This window comes from Wasmannia auropunctata, unplaced genomic scaffold (assembly GCF_000956235.1).
Source record: "Wasmannia auropunctata unplaced genomic scaffold, wasmannia.A_1.0 LD336088.1, whole genome shotgun sequence".
In the NCBI taxonomy this organism is placed as follows: Eukaryota; Metazoa; Arthropoda; class Insecta; order Hymenoptera; family Formicidae; genus Wasmannia; species Wasmannia auropunctata.
The window spans coordinates 1,394,538-1,414,414 of record NW_012026802.1 but is presented as its reverse complement, the minus strand read 5'-3'; the positions used below and the strand labels follow the sequence as shown (position 1 = coordinate 1,414,414).

General features: G+C 42.3%; 4 protein-coding genes across 9 annotated transcripts in view; 2 read left to right on the top strand and 2 right to left on the bottom strand.

Annotated features, from left to right (window-relative positions):
* Positions 1 to 163: 163 nt before the first annotated feature.
* LOC105448213 (histone-lysine N-methyltransferase pr-set7) lies at positions 164 to 4,227 on the bottom strand. 2 transcript variants are annotated; one of them, XM_011686667.1, is made up of 6 exons: positions 3,900 to 4,227; positions 2,839 to 3,020; positions 2,530 to 2,659; positions 2,085 to 2,452; positions 1,803 to 1,993; positions 164 to 1,691 (listed from the first exon to the last, which is right to left on the bottom strand). In XM_011686667.1, exons 1-6 carry the CDS (start codon positions 3,961 to 3,963, stop codon positions 1,481 to 1,483), a joined length of 1,146 nt encoding a protein of 381 aa, XP_011684969.1. In that variant the 5' UTR covers positions 3,964 to 4,227; the 3' UTR covers positions 164 to 1,480. The 2 variants fall into 2 exon arrangements, with proteins under 2 accessions (XP_011684969.1, XP_011684970.1); XM_011686668.1 differs by having other exon boundaries at positions 2,085 to 2,437.
* A 1,452-nt stretch (positions 4,228 to 5,679) lies between these two features.
* LOC105448212 (protein strawberry notch) lies at positions 5,680 to 15,342 on the top strand. Of its 3 annotated transcripts, none has more exons than XM_011686665.1 (17): positions 5,680 to 5,836; positions 7,759 to 7,846; positions 8,012 to 8,131; positions 8,226 to 8,462; positions 8,842 to 8,961; positions 9,075 to 9,212; positions 9,292 to 9,659; positions 9,806 to 10,058; positions 10,147 to 10,472; positions 10,559 to 10,839; positions 10,922 to 11,286; positions 11,407 to 11,854; positions 12,022 to 12,405; positions 12,486 to 13,055; positions 13,164 to 13,477; positions 13,583 to 13,705; positions 13,770 to 15,342. In XM_011686665.1, the coding sequence occupies exons 1-16, from the start codon at positions 5,834 to 5,836 to the stop codon at positions 13,687 to 13,689; spliced, it is 4,122 nt and encodes a 1,373-aa protein (XP_011684967.1). In that variant the 5' UTR covers positions 5,680 to 5,833; the 3' UTR covers positions 13,690 to 13,705; positions 13,770 to 15,342. The 3 variants fall into 3 exon arrangements, with proteins under 3 accessions (XP_011684967.1, XP_011684968.1, XP_011684965.1); XM_011686666.1 differs by lacking the exon at positions 5,680 to 5,836 and adding an exon at positions 6,424 to 6,881 and having other exon boundaries at positions 8,289 to 8,462; XM_011686663.1 differs by lacking the exon at positions 5,680 to 5,836 and adding an exon at positions 6,424 to 6,881.
* A 944-nt stretch (positions 15,343 to 16,286) lies between these two features.
* Positions 16,287 to 18,843, bottom strand: LOC105448211 (Golgi SNAP receptor complex member 1). Of its 2 annotated transcripts, XM_011686662.1 has the most exons (6): positions 18,620 to 18,843; positions 18,117 to 18,292; positions 17,848 to 18,029; positions 17,688 to 17,756; positions 17,404 to 17,561; positions 16,287 to 17,323 (listed from the first exon to the last, which is right to left on the bottom strand). In XM_011686662.1, exons 1-6 carry the CDS (start codon positions 18,651 to 18,653, stop codon positions 17,274 to 17,276), a joined length of 669 nt encoding a protein of 222 aa, XP_011684964.1. In that variant the 5' UTR covers positions 18,654 to 18,843; the 3' UTR covers positions 16,287 to 17,273. The 2 variants fall into 2 exon arrangements, with proteins under 2 accessions (XP_011684964.1, XP_011684963.1); XM_011686661.1 differs by having other exon boundaries at positions 16,287 to 17,561; positions 18,620 to 18,834.
* Positions 18,844 to 19,118: 275 nt separating this feature from the next.
* LOC105448208 (anaphase-promoting complex subunit 1) overlaps positions 19,119 to 19,877 on the top strand; it is an 11,023-nt gene continuing 10,264 nt past the window's right edge. The window contains exon 1 of one of the 2 annotated variants that reach the window (XM_011686658.1): positions 19,119 to 19,417. In XM_011686658.1, the coding sequence (XP_011684960.1) occupies positions 19,394 to 19,417 (24 nt within the window). In that variant the 5' untranslated portion in view covers positions 19,119 to 19,393. The remainder of the gene's footprint in view (positions 19,418 to 19,877) is intronic. The other variant, XM_011686657.1, reaches the window with a different exon arrangement.

Genomic DNA, 19,877 nt, shown 5'->3' with positions numbered 1-19,877 from the left:
AGTAACGTCATACGAATTCCACCGAGCCTTGTGAATTACCTATGTCTTTTTAATTACATACGCGAATTATAATTAATTACAGATGCCGTGTAACGAAAAAAAATATTAAACGTCAGATTTTCTTCTTGACAATTGTTTATACAATTTCTTTCCTGAAACAAAGTCGTTTGCAATTCTTTTATTTACAATCAGAATAAAGATATCAGCTATATTGCTACGACAAAGTACATTTTAATTAACAATCGTTTTTCGCGAAAATTATATATATAAAAAAAAACAAGTTGCTTACAATAAATGACAAATCTTGGAGAGAAAATAGAATATTTGACAAATTTTGCAACTTTAAATAAATCGTGTATATATTTCGTATATAATGTGCGAAGCTACAAAAATTTCTTGCGTGCAACAAAAGATGTGCAGTAAACATGATCAACAGATGTAAAATTCATCTATAGCATAAAAAATGTTTATTAAAAATTGTTACCCCTCTGTATATATTATGTATATATGCCTATTTTAGAATTATTCTCTTTAAACTCGAAGGTTCGAAAAAAAGGAATGGGGGAAGATCGGCAGATTAGGCTTAATTATTCTTAAAAAAAACTGAACATTAATTGTAAATTACAAAGTAGGTTTGCATAATAACAAAACAAACTAACGGCAATGTAAAAGTACGTGAACGATATAATGTTAAATTATTATGCGTAATTCGTGTGTATATGTGTGTGTGTGTGTGTATGTGTGTGTGCGTGCGTGCTATAAATAGTTGATAACAAAATGAAGGTGAGAATGTAATGATTATTTCTCTACTTTTCTTTCTTAGTGCAGTTATTTCAAGGAAGATATATTAGCAATCGAGGAATATAGTTCGCACATGTCATTTGTATAGACTATATACAATTGTCTTTCGAGAAACCAAGTTCTCGCATCTATGTGGCAGTGAAGCACTCAAAGCTATTATGTTGCACAAATACTTGAAACAAAAAGATCCTTTTCGTCAATAGAGTCACACTGTTATGATTACATATATATGTACATGTATTTCTTGGGGGAAGGTAAGAGAGATACGTCGTTCTTTCGTAGCTACGTATCACAATCGCTTCAACTAGGAACTCTTGATCTAATATATATATATAGAAAGTCCCAGCTCAATCGCTGTCAATAAATACCACATTCGGGATTGGATGAGGCACATGCTACGAGATTTGTCTGCACGATTACGCAATTTAAATATCGATAAATCTCATGTGCCATGTTGGTATGTGCCTCATCTGATCCCGGCTTTCGTAGAAGCGTTTCGCAAAGGCGCGTGTTTAATCGCCGAGTACACCGCGCCTCGCCTGTAAAAACAATTTGTACAGATAAAAATTCAACACTTGCTATATAAGTTCCTTCATAGGAGGAACGTAAATTGAAATAAATCTTTTGTACAATGTAACGCGATTGTACAGAAGATCTATCTCAATTCTAATTGGAAGTGTTATAACGCCAGCCATGGATGGTGACGAATGGACTCGCGACTTCGGTCACCGTAATCATACGATATCTCCACGCCGATCGGTATGTCCTCCTTCGCCGTAAGTACCAGATGCGGTCTTGAGTTAACCTCGACGATCCGCGCGATTAAATTGCCGGTTCTCGAGTGATTCACCAACCTGCCAAGTTTTTTCGTCTCCGCAGTTGCATCAACACTGAAATAAAAAGCCACATATGTTAGCATGTACACGAATTTTTTATGTCTCAATCAAAATGACTACGGGATCATAGAAAGATTATTTTATCGAACAATATTATTTTCTTACCAATACTGCTGATTACGATGTTGAAAGTAATACATGTAGCATCCGGTATTTTGATCTTGCGCGTACATCTCCTCACGCTCCTTCGCCTCCACCTGGTTGATCAGTTCGCCAATGTATTCCACTACAAACTCGCCTTTGGCAAATTCTCGTGTCGTTATAACACCGCGACCTTTACCCGAAAAGTTTTTGACCTGTAATAGGAGATTGACAATTTGTTTCAGTTGCTTAAAATGTGCAAACTAGCATTCCTATTAGAACTCGATTGTATACACAGGTTCGTACCTCTAAACCATCCTCCACTTGGCAGAGCACCTTATTTTCTAGATCACGCTGCTTCTCCTCTAACACAATCTTCTTGCTCTTTCGTACACTACGACGTACCGGAAAGTAGTCGGTAATCGAGTGATTTGTCGCGACGCCCGACGGCTTTGACAGGCGATGGCCGAGGGACTGATTGGAAGTTCCTTTTTTACGTCCGCGTGGAGCCGGCTTTTTCACATGTAGCGGACTAAGTAATGTAATCACAGATTGCTTTTCCTTAGTAGTAATTGTAGCTCCGTCATCTAAATCTTCCGATGGCATCTTTATTCTATGTGGCGTAGAAGGCGTGTGAACTGGAACAGCTACTGGTGTCTCTGGAAAATCAATTTCTTTACATATCGTAAATTAAATTAAGAAGAGAAAAGATGCATATATTTGCGTATATAAACAGAATTGCGATTATTACCGTCGGTTTTGAATTGTTCTACATAAGGGGTAATCTCCTCCTTCACTTGAACACAAGTCGAAACAGTTTGCGCATTATCGAAAAGATGATGGGTAAGCGGACTTTTCCCTTTCGTAACTTCATTTGAATCCTGTAGCAAAAATGAAATTACATTGCAGTACATGTGATTTGATACATATATTTTGTAATTTATTTATATACAATTATTAAGACATGCGATTTGATATATATTTTGTAATTTATTTATGCACAGATATTAATGAAGAGACAATTGTTTTTAAAATATAAATTTTAACAAGAAATACTTACTTGATTATAAGAGTAAACTTTTTGTATAGAAGATTTGCATGTTTCTAGTACCGATTGCGTTTTGTCAAATTTATTTGTCACTTGTTCGGTGGTACCCAGTTTGTTTTCATTTTTCAGTAAACTTGCATCGTTGCTTGCTAAAGTCTTTGCGCCATTTTTTATTATTCCATTCTTCCGTTTTCCTGTGTCAATTATTAATAACATTTTAATAATAATATAAATTTCTGAGATTGATAAAATTATAACTTATTATATAATCAATGATATACATATATATTAAATATGTAAAATATATAGAACACAAAAATATGCATGATTAAGGTACATGATGATAAGAAATAAATTTTTTGTACAGTGTTAAAATAATAAATAATAATATTGATATTGATAAAGCTCTGGATGAAATTCATAAACAATTCTAACAAAGAACTCATTGTGTTTAAGGTTGTTCCAAGGCATTAGGAGGCAAAAGAGATAAAAAAAGAGCAACGACAATTCGACGAGTGAAATGACGATCGATTCGAAATTTATACAGCGACCATAAAGCTACTTAATTCGAAATCGCGAAAGAAGATAAAAAGAAGCGTAGAAAAATCCGGAAGAAAACCACGGTCGAAAGCTAATCCCACTGCTCCATGCGGAATAACCGTATAAAACTGTCATCCCAATTATCGTACTCCATGTTAGTTTAGAATTCTAACCCGATGCTCCAGCCCAGTTCCGCGTGTGTCACGAGCGTGACGGCGAGGACCGTCGTCGTCGAAACGGCGGTGCCGCGACGAGCATCCCGGCCGTCGTCTCGCGATATTCAATCAAACTGCAGAGAATTCGACGCGCATCAAAATAGGCGATAAATGTTGCGCGCGTCGAGACGCAGGGAACGGAGGCGGTCGCGGATGGACGGCGCGGCGGAGGAGAAAGGGAGGGCCGCCAGCGTCTTCTGCGACAGCGTTCAAGATGGAGCGAGGGAGGAAGTGAGACCCATCGAAAACATAACCTGCCTCCGGCGGGGCCGGTGCGAAATGCTTGAGTGAGAGCGTCGTCGCGCGGCGTATTCTCACCTCTCGCGGCGCCGACGGCGCGATTTCCCACGCAGTGGGACGTCGCGCGGGTCACCCGTCGCATGATGAGCCACGAAAACGGGACGGCAGAGTAACTTGGGAGTGAACCGACCGCGGGCGACACTGGCAGCAACACGACGGGAGCGAAGACGTCACCTCGTCTCGCCGGCGTCGTCGCGCGGCGTCGCGTCGTTTCACGAGCGACGGGGACGTCGCGCGCACGATACACCCCGCGAACGCGGTTCACGAGCTCCCACGGGCGCGGAGCCGACGACGTGCGATGTCACAAACAACGCCGAGCAAGCGACGTGCCGCCACTGCCGCCATGTTGCGTCCGCCGCGATACGTTCCGTTACACGGATGACGCGTCACGACGGTTACCCGACGTCCAATAGGAGAACGCGCCTCCTGGGAATCTCGCCCGAGGACGGGAAACGTCCCTAGGAAACGGAGCTTGTCATTGGACAATGTCGAGCGCGACGAGTGCGACGACCGGATGCGAAGCAAATTTTAAAATGCCTGCTTGAAGCATTCATAATGCCCGTTGTACGATCAATAACACGAAATTATTCCACGACTGCAACGCGTAAATTGCTTGAATGTCTGAAACGGAAATTTAATCTGTCGTAATTTATACGTCGCGAGAGAAACGGGAACGTGTTTCTCCTGCTGCAACGGATATATAAAATTATTTTTAATTCTTATATTTTTACATTCTCTTAAGTTGGTAAATAATAAAATAACTGTAGTCTAGACGAAGTCTAGTGTGCACGAATAAGTTCCGTTGCTCAAAAAGGATTCTAATCAAATGTATTATGTTCAATCTAATTACCGTTGGCTCATTAACAGTCCCAAACGCAATTCAATGGGCGGCATTAAATAATGAATCATTCGCGTATCGAGTTATCGCTGCCTGGCGATACGCGCGGGGGCGGGGAATGAAATTACCGCCCGATGACGGCTAGTTGGCGCGCGTGCCGCGCCGCGGCGCCACTGGCAGCGCGCAATGCGGATCGATCGCCGCGCGCGCTCGCTCGCGTAGATATTATATTATTTTTTAGACGGATTTATCGGCCGTCGCGCCGCGGGGAGCGACGCGCGAGTGACTCGCGTCGGTCGGCGACGCTGCCGGGAGTCCCGCGTGACGCGCGGCCACGCGGAATTCGCGCTCGCGCGGCTCCGCTCGGCCGCCGCGCGCCGAATTCGCCCGGTGCGGCTTCTTTTCTTTTTAGCGCGAATACTTTAAATTCGCCTAACGATCAGCGCCGCACGCAGCGGCGGCGTTGCCAAGCGTACGCCCGCCGTCGCCGTGCCCCCGCGCGTACGCCCGGGAACGCGCGGATACGTGACGCGCGGACGGCGTGGTCCCTTGGAATCCGCCGGTGGGTCACCGCGAATCTGGTGGTTTCGAAGATAATAGCAGAGCACATTACCGACTGTTCTTGTCGCCGACGTAATTCCGAACGTTTAGCCTGTGAAGCAGCATTGATTTTATAATCTACTCTTATCTCGATGTTCATCGGATATCCATGCATACTCGCAATGCGAAAGTATCATGTATTTCTGTAAAAATATTATGCTGCAGTTATCATTCGCGCGTGCTCCGATTAGCGTTTCTTACTCCGGCCGCAGGATTTTCCAAGAGGGCGCGGCTCGTTCACGAGGCGGGCAAGTCGCGCGAATTTTCGTCCGACCGGCGTCATTCGGTAGCGCCTCGTCGATGGTGATATACAGCAGCTTCGTGTGTCGTCTGGTGTCGTCGTCGCAGTCGCATTGTAATCGCCGTATACACGTGCTCGAACAAACAGGTCTACGTTAAAAAACGCCGCCAAAGTCTGCGCTTAACCCGCCGATCGTTCGGGCCTGCCACGTAGCGCTTCACGAACACGTAGGACGCGAGACGACGTCGTGAATTTTGGAATCGCCCGTTAGAAATGGTACGTGCACTAAACGACGAAACTAATACATAATTGATACTCTTTTTTTTTTTTTTAAATAGCACCGGTCGCAAGCAAACAACCGACTACCTAATAAACGCGCCTCGACCTGCAGATCCCCGTATTCTGTAACGAATATCGAATACTGGAATCGCTCGGGGGAGATTCGTCGCGAATCTCCCGGAGCGATCTCTAATTTAAAAATCATGCGGGGAGTACGCGAGAGCGTTTCGATCAAGGAAACGCCGACGGACGTCGGATTTCCCCGCGACCGCTCCCGTTTTCTCGCGACATTCTTCCCGGAGCCGCGGCCGCCGGGAACAAATCTCGCGCTCCCTCCCTCCCTCCCTCCCGCCCTGAGCCGGTAGCGGCCGGTCGTGAAAACGCGGCGATTTTTCGGGCTCGCGCGCCCTACGAATCTGCCCTTTCTCTTCGCCGCGATCGGGATCCGGCAACAGCGCGCGTCCGGCCGGTGGCGCCGCCGGGCGGCGGCGACGCGCGATCCGGACGGGCGCGCGTATGTTTTTGTATCCGCGTTTATACATTGCTCCGTTCTCACGCTGGGGTTGGCATGGGAAGGGCGCGCGGGGGAGGGGAGAATGCCGGGCGATGGGACGGGGTTCAAGATGGCGGCAGCCGTGCAGTCGAGCGAACGCGCTCTCGAGCTGTGAACCGCGCGAACGTTGCTTCACCAACGACGACGACAACCGCGTGAAATGGACCGGCTCGCTCGTGGATCGTCAAAGTCCGTCGCGCCGATCTCGTAGCTCGCGCAAGAACACGTCGCATATGTAATATCCGGCGATGCTCGCTTGACATTGCACGCGTTCCTCGATTCTTGAACCGGGTTTCGAAAGAAGAAAAAAAAAGAACGAAAAAGATATCCCGTCACTCGCTCGTCTCGGACCCGCGAACATCCTCTCGGAGTACACCAGCGAGATTACGCGCTCGCCGGAGTGTCGTCGTCGTCCTCGTTGTCCTAGCACGTCGCCACACGTCGTGACGAGATAGCGCGCGAGGTCTCGCGGGCACTTGGTTTGTCATGGTAGGTTTTTTTTATTATCAATTCCGTGAGAAAGATTGAAAAGAAGGATAGAGAGGGAGACGGCGGTACATTTCCAAGTCCAGAGCACGCGCTTCCTGTTACGGGCTAGCGTGTAATCCGATTGTACCCGTTTTCCCTCGTCTCTACGTAGAGGGGCAACTAACCTAGAGACACTCCTGTGCATGACGCCCTTTTTTTTTGCTCTCTCATGCCGAACGGCAGGGATTCACGTCCTAATGAGTCACCACGCGATCGGGATTACAATCGATCGTTTGTTCGTCGATAGGAATTCGATCAATTATTAATTACTTCGAATTTGACGTGTATCTGTATGATGCGTGTTTCATTTAAGGTGTCACTGAAATTTGCAGCAGAATGCCAATTAGATTTTAATAATTGATTTATGATTCCAATATTTACTTAGATAACTTTAGGACAGTTTGCTATTCTCTGGACTATTTTAGAACTTTTTTTCTCACCAAATATCAAACGTATTTTAGTACAAAGAGTGTAGGTACATTAGTTCAGCTGTAAAAAAAAACAGATCTTTTATTGTTCTTTTGAAGGACTCGCATCTTTTGTTGCAATTGACACCGTATGGCTAATAACTCTCATTATTACCTTTTATCAATCTTACAATTCTAATTCTAATATTTACTTTTTAATTTAATTTTTGACAAATTGAACGCTATAGTTTTATCATAAACGAGTATTCTTATAGATGAATTATATGCTTTTGTTCTCTTTTGTATCTTTCTTTTGATTCCGCTTTTATAATTCAAGTGGAATCTTCATTATGACCTTTGAACATATATGTTCTAATTCTAATATATATGTTTTTTAATATATGTTAAGATTATGACATGCATTTTTGCAGGCAACAAAAAATGATGATGGAGTTAGCGATGATACCAGTGGGAGTGACTTCGACGATGAAGAAGATCCTGATAAAATTGAAGTGCCTGGTAAATTTATGAAATATTTATACTTTGCATATATTTTATTCTAATAAAATAATATTCTAATAAATAATATTCTAATAAAATATTCTAACCCTTATTTTACACAAGATAATGCAATTACTCTTACATAACATTTTAAAACTTAATACAAAAAACTATTTTTACTAGGTGGGGGTAAAGATCTTGCAACTGCCGCTGTAATTGGAAGTATCAAAGATGAGAAGTCGATATTGCCGAATGCGGACTTGTCGATAAATCCTTTGGATAAAACTCAGGGGGCGTTAAACGGTTGGTTATATATATAATATTTAAAGTAATGCCAATATATGCTTTGTTTATTTTTTATAAAAAATTATTTTTTTTTTTTTATAATTATTTTTAGAATTAAACCAAAAATTTGGTAATAAAATTCCTGGAGGATTAGTGACTAAAGCTACACCACCAGGTTACGAAATGGTGCATGTAGGAGGATCTCAAAGCACCCCATCGGCTGGTGGATTTGTTAACGCGAATCAATTGAATCAACTGAATCAGTTAGCAGCTGGTGGTTATCCTGCTGGTTTTCCACCTGGATTAGCTCTTGCAGCAGGATTCAACCCTGCTGCTTTCCTTCAATCAAGTACGTATTGTTTTTTTGTCATTGAATTTTATACGAAAATTTTTTTTCTGCAATTTAGGTTTTAATGTTTCTTTTTTATATCAAGATGTATGTACAAATATTATTTATGCACATACATCATACTGATGAGTTTTAATTAATGTTTATTAATATACTTAAATTTGATCTTACTCTGATACATGTCAAATAATAAATGAGAATATAAAGTAAAAAGAGAATTTTTATGTGCTGATTTAAAAATAATTTGAGAGGAAATTTAATATTAGGTTTATATCACAAAAATTTGAAAATTTATAAATATTTTAAATTGTCATTTTTGTTTGTGATAATATACATGCATTGATTATATTACAATAATATTAAATTAATTATTTCCTAGGTATGGACATGAACGCTTTAATGGGTAGTTTTATGGGTATGCCTGGAATGAACATGGGAGTCAATCCTTTTGTACAGTTTCTCAATCAAAGTGGAATTCCCAATTGGGCAGGACTTCCAGGTATTTGCGTTACTCTAATAAAAATAGTCTGATAAAAAAAACATCAGTCTGATAATGAACATCTTAAGAGGTAAACTCATACTTGTAAACTCATATTTGTAATTTTATTACAGGGAAAACGGTGTCACAGATGTGGATGAATGCAGGTGATCCAACGAAATTAATGCAACCAAATATTCCAGAGGAGGAAGAAGTAGACGACGAAGATATGGGTGTCGCTGAGACTTATGCCGATTATATGCCAATGAAACGTACGATCAATATTTCTTTTAATTTATTTTTAATTCATTTGCGCTGTTTGTTTTAATTATTAAAGTTTACGATCAACAGTGAAACTCGGGCGAAAGCATCCTGATCCGGTTGTGGAAACGGCATCATTGTCAAGCGTCGAGCCAACGGACGTTTGGTACAAGCTCTCCATACCGGAGGAGTCGATACGAACCGGTGCGCTCTCCGCCCTTCAACTAGAGTCCATCACGTACACCTCTCAACAACACGAGCATCTCTTACCCGACGGCACACGCGCCGGATTTCTGATCGGCGACGGTGCGGGTGTTGGTAAGGGCAGGACTATAGCCGGTATTATATTCGAGAATTACTTGAAGGGTCGAAAACGTGCCATCTGGGTGTCGGTGTCGAACGACCTCAAATACGACGCCGAGCGCGATTTGAAGGACATAGGTGCATCGAAAATAGAAGTACGTAACTTATCTGTGTCAAATTGTATCGAATATATTGTCGGAATATCAAAACTTTGATTTCGCGATGAATATTAATTATACATTTTAATTATTTGAAATAATGAAAATCAAATCAAACTACAATGATTAAATCGGGATTGCAGGTACATCCTTTGAATAAATTTAAATATGCGAAAATCTCGTCAGCTGTGAACGGTAACGTGAAGAAGGGTGTGATCTTTAGCACGTATTCTGCATTAATTGGCGAATCGTCGCAGAGCGGTGGGAAATACAAGAGCCGATTAAAACAGTTGTTGCAATGGTGCGGCGAAGATTTCGACGGTCTGATAATTTTCGACGAGTGTCACCGGGCGAAGAATCTGTGCCCTACCGGAAGTTCAAAACCTACGAAGACAGGTTGGGATTTCTTACGCAAAGATTATTTTTTTAAGCGTTTTTACACGGCTAATGGCTTCATTTTATCGATGATATAAAACCTTTGCAGGATTAACTGTCTTGGAACTGCAGAATAAGCTTCCGAAGGCTAGGGTCGTATATGCCAGCGCAACCGGCGCTTCTGAGCCTCGCAACATGGCCTACATGGTTCGATTGGGTATGTGGGGTGAGGGTACGCCTTTCCCGGAGTTCAACGGTTTTATCACTGCCGTGGAGAAGCGCGGTGTCGGCGCGATGGAGATCGTAGCGATGGACATGAAGCTGCGCGGCATGTATATCGCTCGGCAATTGAGTTTTCACGGTGTTGCCTTCAAGATCGAGGAGGTGCCTCTTTCCAAGGATTTCACGAAGGTTTACGATCATTCAGTGCGACTGGTGAGTTATGCAAAGGTGAAAGGATATAAACGCTCTTATTATTAAATCTTTTATTCGTAATCACGACGCGATCTATTTCGATCTAGTGGGTGGAAGCGATGCAGAGGTTCCAGGAAGCGGCAGAGCTGATAGACGCGGAGAATCGCATGAAGAAGACAATGTGGGGCCAATTCTGGTCGGCGCATCAACGTTTCTTCAAGTATCTTTGTATCGCCGCGAAGGTGAAACATGCGGTATCCGTGGCTCGTGAGGCGGTCAAATGTGGCAAATGCGTGGTGATCGGTTTACAGTCTACCGGCGAGGCACGTACTTTGGAACAGTTGGAACGTGACGACGGTGAACTCAGCGACTTCGTCTCTACCGCAAAGTCAGTGGCGTTTTAAAAATTAAAGAGAGGATCTTGGGGAGTGTAAATTTATATTGCTAATGTATCTAATGATCATTTACAGAGGAGTACTGCAAACGCTAGTGGAAAAACATTTTCCCGCACCGGATCGTAATCGCATTCAGCGTCTTCTCGGTTTAGAACCGCCAAAATTCAAATTAGACGACGACGATATGGACGGTGCTGGCGGTTCTGCGGGAGGCAGCAAGAGGAAGCCGATCCGGCAAGCGGCACAACGTGCGACGAAGAAAGTGCGGTCCTGGTCGTCGGAAGATGAGATATCGGACGAGGACAGGAATGGCGCTCACAGTTCCGGCTCCGAATACAAATTAAGTGGCACCGAAAGTGAGGACGATCACCACACGGACGAAGAGAGTAACGTCAGCTCCGATTTTAATCCGTTCTTCAGCGACAGCGATTCCGACGTTGGTAAATGTCAATCTTATAAATTTTTATTCTACAACCAGACCTCTTTTTTTTTCAGTTGAAATTATTACATTGTGGTTGAAGAAGAATTTACAGAACTATGTATTTCTCATGTTTCTTTAGATCCCTGGGATAGGCGAAAGAAAAAGGGCAAGAAAGGGCAGAAGAAACCCGCGAAGAAACGTTTGAGCACGCAGGATAAAATCCAGTCGATGCTGGTGCATAAACAGTCGAGCAATAAAAATAAGCGCAATGGCGACACGGCGATTAGCGGGCCTATGGGCGCTATGGGCGGAGGTGTGCCTCATAATCAGGCCCCGCCTAGAGACGCCATCGAAAGGGCTTGCAGCATGAAGGAGGAGTTATTATCGCAAATAGAGGCTCTTGGCGAGCGATTGCCGCCAAATACGCTAGACCAATTGATAGACGAACTCGGCGGACCGGAAAACGTCGCAGAAATGACGGGTAGAAAGGGTCGTGTCGTGCAAAGGGAGGACGGTGGAATAGAGTACGAGTCCAGGTCAGAGGTGGATGTTCCTTTAGAAACTCTTAATTTGACGGAGAAACAAAGGTGTGTATTGAGTAAAAATTGTTACGTGAATAATTTTGCGTTCACTCTTTCCGCACAAATTTTTAAGATTTATTAGGATGACATTATTTTCTATAATGATCATCATCTATATCAATCCTTCGAGAGTTTAATATTGATGCTCAATCGAATATCCTCGTATGCTTCAGGTTTATGGACGGCGAGAAAACCGTAGCGATAATCTCCGAAGCGGCCAGTAGCGGTATATCGCTACAGAGCGACAGGCGAGCTAGGAATCAAATGCGACGTGTGCATATCACGCTCGAGTTGCCGTGGAGCGCGGACAGAGCGATACAGCAATTCGGACGAACGCATCGATCGAATCAGGTCAACGCGCCGGAATATATATTTCTTATATCGGATTTGGCCGGGGAGAGGCGATTCGCCTCGATCGTCGCGAAGCGTCTGGAAAGTCTGGGCGCGCTAACGCACGGCGATCGTCGCGCGACGGAGACCCGAGATCTCTCGCAATTCAATATCGACAACAAGTACGGTCGCGCGGCTCTGGAAGCGACGATGAAGACCATAATGGGGTTTGTATTAAAAAGTTAAAATACACTGAAAAATCATCTATACGAAATATGAGTGTTCTAACTCGATTTGATAATTTTAGATATGAGCCGCCGTTGGTACCACCACCTCAGGATTATCACGGTGATTTCTTCAAGGACGTGGCGGACGCGCTAGTAGGCGTCGGTTTGATTTGCAACAGCGAGAACTCGCCTGGCGTGCTCACGCTCGACAAGGATTACAACAACATGTCGAAGTTCCTGAATCGAATCCTCGGGATGCCAGTCGATCTGCAAAATCGTCTGTTCAAATACTTCACCGACACGCTCAACGCCATTGTGACTCAGGCCAAGAAGACCGGTCTCTTCGACATGGGTATTCTTGATCTCGGTACAGCAGGCGAGAACGTTCGCAGGGTGCGTATTTTCCGGTTTCTGCGGAAGCACGCGACCGGCAAGGCGCCAACGGAACTGCACGTAGTTCACGTTGAACGTGGTATGAGCTGGTCCGAAGTCATGGAAAAGTTTGTGGAGCTGACTGGAGCCAAGGAGGGTTTCTATCTGAGTCATCAGATCCGCAATGGCAAACAGACGGCTATTCTCGCAGTTGTGGTGGACAGCAGCACCAAGAAGAAGTCCGAAAGCAAGAAGGATCAGTTTTATATGGTGTACAGGTACAGTCTTTGAAAATCATTATTGTATCCACTTTACCACAATTTATCGCGAACAAATGCATTATAATTCTTGACATTGGAATAATGATTACGTATTGTATTGTACAGGCCCAATACTGGTCTGCAGATACGACAAGAGACTCTAGGCGAATTAGAGAAGAAGTACAAGAAGGTGAGCTCAGACGAGGCGGAATCGCATTGGATACAGCAGTACGAGGCCTCTGTGAACACGTGTTCGCACGCGTATTGGAGTGGCAACTGTAAAAATGCCACCCTCGGCATAGATTGCGAAGTGGGGCTAAGAAGACGTTCCTATAATATATTGGCTGGTTCGGTTCTGAGCGTTTGGAGCCGCGTCGAAAATGTGCTCGCCGCACGGTCCAGGCATAACTCTAAGATGCAAGTTATACGATTGCGTACGGGTAAGTCGAGTTTAAGTACTATTATCTTTTTTTTTTATTAACGTTCCGATAAGATCTGATCTGAAAGTGTCTACAACAATTTCCAATTTTTTTCGTCCGTGATAGATGAAGGATTGAAAATTGTCGGGACGCTTATCCCGAAATCTTGCATGGAGCCGTTGCGTCAAGCGCTCTCCTCCGACGCGGAGAAGACGGAGGAGCAGACGTTCTAAGCGCCGAGTCTCAAGGGTAAGATTTCCCTTCTCGAGAGATAATTTCCGCGAGCAATAATAAAATTACTTTATCGTTGTAGATATGAATTAGGACCAAGCGAGACTCTCAACGTGATGTAACATGCCGCGACTGTAGGAAGACCCTTTTTTTCCTAAATCTTTCGTCCAAACGCGAGAAGAGGAGTGAATTACGAGCGCAACCGCGTGATTACGTATGTCCGTGTTTATTACTTGCCTGGAATCGTTAAGACGTGGCACCAAGTAGATTCCGAATTGAATCTACTAATCAGCGTGACAAATACGACTAAACGCTTCCGATTAACCATCGACAAGGCTAAGATCACAACTTGCTGCTTATTTCTTTGTCATGTCTATGCAATCGTTTGCGATAAATTGTAGCATTCACCCGCCACATACCAACGTAGATTTCTAAGTAGTTAGATTCTTTTTATCATTTCCCATATTATATATATTATATATACGTGCCCCTGCCACGCTGATTATAATTAGAAAAGGAAGTTTATTTTTTATGTCGTCGCCGTTTATCATATTTTTGCCCATGAAATTCTAGCAGACGGACGTAGCACGTGTGGCACGTAGTATAGGATGAATACTCTATTTGTCCCGACTGTACCGCGGGAGAGAGTAATCGCTTAGAAGAATGACAGAGCACGAGAGAGAGTGGCAGAGTATTTTCCTTGTAGGTAATGCGAAGTATAATCGATTAATAGTCCACGATTTTAGGAACGCGTTCAGTTCTAAGCTAGCCCGTAGCGCCTAACGTCCGAAGAGCATCGACTGTTATCGTAGAGTAGTGCCAGTATTTTCAGTTAAACGTGATAATATCGAGGGAACGAAAATCGAGAATAGCAAAGTGCGGTCGAGGCAATCGGTCCTCTTCGGAAGGTATAGAGGTATACGCGATAGCTTCGGTTTTTGTTTGGTCGTTAAATCGATCGGACAATTAGAAAGGCGTTAAACGCATACACATGCTACTGCTACCGTTACTACTATAGCTACCATTATTACTATAAATTACTGCTACTGCTATACTAGTACTAGTGCTCTACCGTTACAAAAAACTATCATTAATATTACCTAGATCTAGAGAGACGAGGTAATCTCATGTGTATCGTAAGTACGTGCTTTTTCAATTCTAACAGAATTTAAAAGACGCGACTTAATGTAAGTGCCAAGTTATATGTTCTATTATTTTCTTTTTTCTCCCTTTTTTTATTGTTGGCAAAACAAATCGATTAAAAAATTGATTTTTATTAAATGATTTTTGTTTTGTTCAACATGTCGTTCAAGATATTGTAAGGAAAAAAGTCACATTTCCGACAAGCAATTCGTGAGTATTATCTATTAAATAGTAGTCCAGTACATAAAAAGATATGTATGAAAGTAAAATAAGAAAGTATTTTTGTGATATTCCAAAATATTACATTAAACCAGAATTTTTTATTTCTCAGCAAATGAGCCATATAATTTTTTTTTGTTCGTCTATATTTTTCTGCGTGGTTTTACGATATTTTGAAACGAAACGTAGAAACGTCCAGTGTCCGATACCTTCCTATATACCTCAACGAGATATTTGCCGAAATTGCACGATCGCCCCGTCTCTCGACGATCTCCACCTATAACTAATTAGCCTTAAAACATAAAAAAAAGGAAAAAAGAATTAGATTGAAAAAAAAATAGTACATACAGCCGATATATTTATATTCAGATGCATAAAACTAGCAACCAGTGCGGCCTGCGTGTATATTGAATGTAGATTGTCTGTGTCCGTTTGTACGTCTGAACGAGATTCGAAGAACGAGTGGTGATATGGGCCTCGCGATCCATCATCTCTAATGGTATAATAGAACTTCAAAGATGCAGACTTAGAGCGTAGAGTACTATCGGAACAGTTGATTAGCATCAAGTCGTGATTAGAATCCTCATTTTAGTGATTTAACTCTTAAGAGCGTGCGTATGATGCGTCTGTGTGTGACGAATGAGAGAAAGAGAGAGAGAGAGAGATTCGTCATCCACCTGTTTCCACAGTTATCGTCTTAAAGGATCGTCCCGCAGTAGTACGCAGTAGAAACAACCGCGTGATTCTCTAACGACTATATATTACATTTATAAACGAGATCGATCGAGGGAAGAGCAACAACGTCCGATTGTAAAATATCTACTGAATTGACTATATCAGTATCTCCTTTTTCGCGACGCTCGGAAAAAGAACGGCGAAAGTGCGATATATTTAACATTAGAGCGAAGATTTCATTTTTGTCGTAGATTTAGTTTTTTTAGCTACTATCGCGGTTATTTGTAGAGCGTGAAATATTAATTATTGCGTTACTTTAAGTTAACGAGATCCAGGAAGCAAGAGTAGATACGATTGTCGAAGGTATTACCCGCGTACAATTCAGAGCTCGATTTCCACGATCCGCGACAGACGGCAATTAAAAATTCAGGCGCAGGATTTTAATACGGGAAGTTGTAATTTATAGGAAGCTCTAATGAAACTAAACGAAATGTAAATATATGTAATCGAGGCAGCAAGAGAGGTGGAATTTTAGAACGTACGGGACGTTTTGTATTCGGTATTTTTTCTTTTTTTTTTTTTTTTTTTGTTCACAATTGTATCTCGCTTGAGTTCCTATCTTCCAGAGGTAATTTATAAATGTGATATTTAGTACACGTGGAAACAGGCGTCGCGCTTTCTAGTGAAAATGATTATTCCCTTTTCTAAACGTGCTGTGTTTTCGCGGATGACTCACGACGAACGAGCGAGTGCGCTGAGTGTATATATGCGTGTATAAATGTCTCTGTGTATGTAAAACCAATTCTTACCCGAAACGACGACGATACTCACCATTTTCGCGTCCGAGAGCTCTTTTTTTTTTTAAACACTCATTCTGCGTTTCATCGAGACGATTTGATTTAACGCTGAACACCCCCTTTTTTGCATAACGAAAAAGAAACTGCTGAATCAGTATGTATCATCCTTTCCTTTTTATTATCATCAAAATATGTTAAGTGACGCAGAATTCAAAAACTATTGGTTTATACAGATACGAAATATAATGATTTTACCGCAAAATGTACAAATCTCTGAGGATTGTCTCCCTACGAAAACCTATTTTTCTTATAAGATTACGAAATCGCCACAGGAACGAAATACATAAATAAATATTCCTCGCGTATTCCTTCCTTCGATTTCTAAAATTATTCGAAAAATCCACACAATTAGCGCAATTATTAGAGAATAAAGATCATCATATTTTAACATTTATTAAGTTAACGTGTCAAACGTGGATGAAAGTTCCGCTTACATCATATATTCCCACGTCTTGTACTTCGGTATAAAAAAACTATACAGATTCTTCTTTTCGTGCACTTCGTACGCAAGTGGTGGCAGGATACACTTGCTCAATCATTCAAGCACGTATTCAATCTTGCATACTCTATTATACTAAATTCCCTACGGTGTTTATTAGATCTCCATAGTACCTCTTAAACGTATGTATATCTTTCTTAGAACATACATACATGTATTGTTCTAAGATTACCGTGAAACGTATTGCAAAAATTCAATTCGGTGAAGTGATCGCTACTTGAAGATGGAAGTATTCTTTGATATCTAGTGAAAGGCATACAGAAGCATTAAAAACGTACAGACTCCGATGACGAGACCGAGTATAACGGAGTCTCTTCTCTTACGTAGATTTATCCTCTGCATTAGGCTGTTCACCGCCGGGAATCGATTGGAGATATCGTTGAATCGGGTTCGTATACGTTTGAACGCCTGCCTCTGTGTCATCAAGTGATCCCGCGTCTCCATCGCTATGCTTATTTGGTCATTGATCAATCGGTCGGAGCTAAAAAAAAGAAGGTACATTACGAAATATAAATATTTTCAGAACTTTTTAATGCAAATAAATATATAAGATATTAATAAAATATATTTCAATGTTATTTGTCACAGCATCATTAACAAGGCTTACTTGTGAATGTGTTGATTTTCCTTGACATACATTTCGCGCCGATTCAATCCGCTCGCACTTTTATAATTGCTATACGAAAAAGAACATAAGATTGATTTAGTTTTCATTGATAATATAATCTGCAATGTATATAACATAAATGACAGATACTCGTACGCACTCTATTTCTTTACGGACGCTGCCTAGAAGATCCTCGCGGTCCTTCCTAGCCGTGAAGTTGTTTCTGATCTTGTTGAACTCCAGCTTGTAATCTTTCAGTATCTCCTTGTGGCGCTGCATCGTATGCAACATAGCTGCTCCGTTCGGCTGCAACTCGCTCATCCTCTCGTTTATGGACAACAACTGCGTTCGATCAATGTTTAATCAATACATCTGTTTGCTCATTAACGTATGTATATATTATGATATACAGGAGAAAGAGGAATCTACCTTGGAGAGCAGCGTCTCGAGCTCCGACGCCATGTTCTCGAACACCTGCTCCTCGTCCAGGAGAGGGACCTCATCGGCGCTGACATGCCTCGCGCCTGTGTTTATGCCCAGCTTGCTGAACGCCACTAGCTTCGCGTCGATCTCATTTTCCAGATGTCTCGCCTGCTTCCTCAGATCTGCAACAGCGGCACGCGTGACTCAGCTGCAATCTCTATGCACGAGACGTGAAAAAATAAAGGAGTCAACAAAAGTAGAAAGCACGCGCGCTCTTTTTTTTTTTTTTTATAATACAACGTCGCGAGCGGATCGCAAACTGTATGACGTGTGGGACGACAGAGAATAACGTCATTATCTAGGATGACACGCGATCCAAGGTGATCCTGCATTTTCGGATTTGACACTTGTCTGGCAATGTAAACAAAGATCGCGAGGCGCTTTTTTTTCCTCGAACGTCTAACGGTACCCGCGAGCCTCGCTGCATCCTGCGACAGACGAGGTCTTACCTTCCCAATCGACCGTGCCCAACGAGCCAGCCATTTATCGTGAATCGCACGCGTTCGTGGTTGACATGTAAAACGTCACATAACACCCTTCCTCCGCTTCCTCCGATGTGTCGAGCGGGTCTAGACGAACGGGGAGCAAAATGCAGCACGAGATCACTGAGAGGCGCTCATCACCTGCACTCTGCACGGCCTGCACCTCGCTACTTATTTCATTAAGCCCGTCTCAGACGATTCAATTCCAATTCCAAGTTGGAGATGAAAACTTCGACCAATCAAATAACATTAATCTTAGTTCGTTTCGTTTTGACCGAATCTCCAGGCTCTGGCTGTTTATTTTTTTGATCTGTTTCTTTTTTTTTTAGTACTATGTTATAAATAATATTTATATCTTGCTCTTATAACTATAAGGTGTGAAAAATTTGTATCTATCAAATTACAGCTTAACCAATCAGATTCGTTTTTCGGAAACCGATGTTTTCCGAACGCAGCCTTGCGTTCGTGTTTACACATACTGACAATACTGACATACGGATTACATACGGCATTCCGGCATTCCGCGGCATTCCGAGCACAACCCGGAGCGGTATTGTTAGAAGATGGTGTGGCTCGTGCTCATTCACGATTTTTTTGGTGTCTTTCCAGTATTTTCGTCGCGTCTGCTCGTGCCGTTCGCGCGCGACGCCGCGTAGGACGGGACCAAAGTCAAAGTGGGTGTTGTTCCCTCGCGAATATTTGTAAACACAGTCAGCAAATCTGGATGAGACCAGGGAGAGGATGATCGCCGCCTCAGAACCGGTGGTAAAGTCGTTTGTTAAGATTATAACTGAATAATTATCAAAATTATTGATTTATTTATCCTGTGCTGCGACTAAGCACGGGAAAGTACAGCCAATAATAGGTACAAAGCAGGAGAGTTTTGCATTAAGGATGTTTGGTACAATAGTAGCAAAAGGACTGATTTTGACGAATATGCTCTTCTCATATAGTTTGAGTAATAAGAATTGTGCAGAATGTTATCATTTATTCGGGACTAGAGCGCAGAAATGTTTTTGTTGCTTTTTTCCTGAGAATTTTCGAATTCTATGGCCAAATCTAACCTAAAAATTCAAATTAAAATCCTTATAACTTTGGATTGCGTCAGTGAATCGACTCCGGCTTTTGTTTTAAGTCTTTCAACATATATAAGAACAATCTGTAAAATTTTTGTTAAATTCTCATTATTTTAAGATCGGAAGAGCACACGTCTGAACTCCAGTCA

Bases quoted from the DNA above. Each gene is read 5' to 3' on its own strand.
- LOC105448212 (XM_011686665.1), top strand. The intron at 8,463-8,841 runs GTACGTATTGTT...ATTATTTCCTAG, and splicing joins TGCTGCTTTCCTTCAATCAA to GTATGGACATGAACGCTTTA. The intron at 9,660-9,805 runs GTACGTAACTTA...TCGGGATTGCAG, and splicing joins TAGGTGCATCGAAAATAGAA to GTACATCCTTTGAATAAATT.
- LOC105448213 (XM_011686667.1), bottom strand. From the start codon at position 3,963: ATGCGACGGGTGACCCGCGCGACGTCCCACTGCGTGGGAAATCGCGCC. The intron at 3,021-3,899 runs GTGAGAATACGC...TAATTGACACAG, and splicing joins CGCCGTCGGCGCCGCGAGAG to GAAAACGGAAGAATGGAATA. The intron at 1,994-2,084 runs GTACGAACCTGT...CTCCTATTACAG, and splicing joins AAGTGGAGGATGGTTTAGAG to GTCAAAAACTTTTCGGGTAA.
- LOC105448211 (XM_011686661.1), bottom strand. From the start codon at position 18,653: ATGGCTGGCTCGTTGGGCACGGTCGATTGGGAAG. The intron at 18,030-18,116 runs GTAGATTCCTCT...GATCGAACGCAG, and splicing joins TCGAGACGCTGCTCTCCAAG to TTGTTGTCCATAAACGAGAG. The intron at 17,757-17,847 runs GTGCGTACGAGT...TTTTTCGTATAG, and splicing joins AGCGTCCGTAAAGAAATAGA to CAATTATAAAAGTGCGAGCG.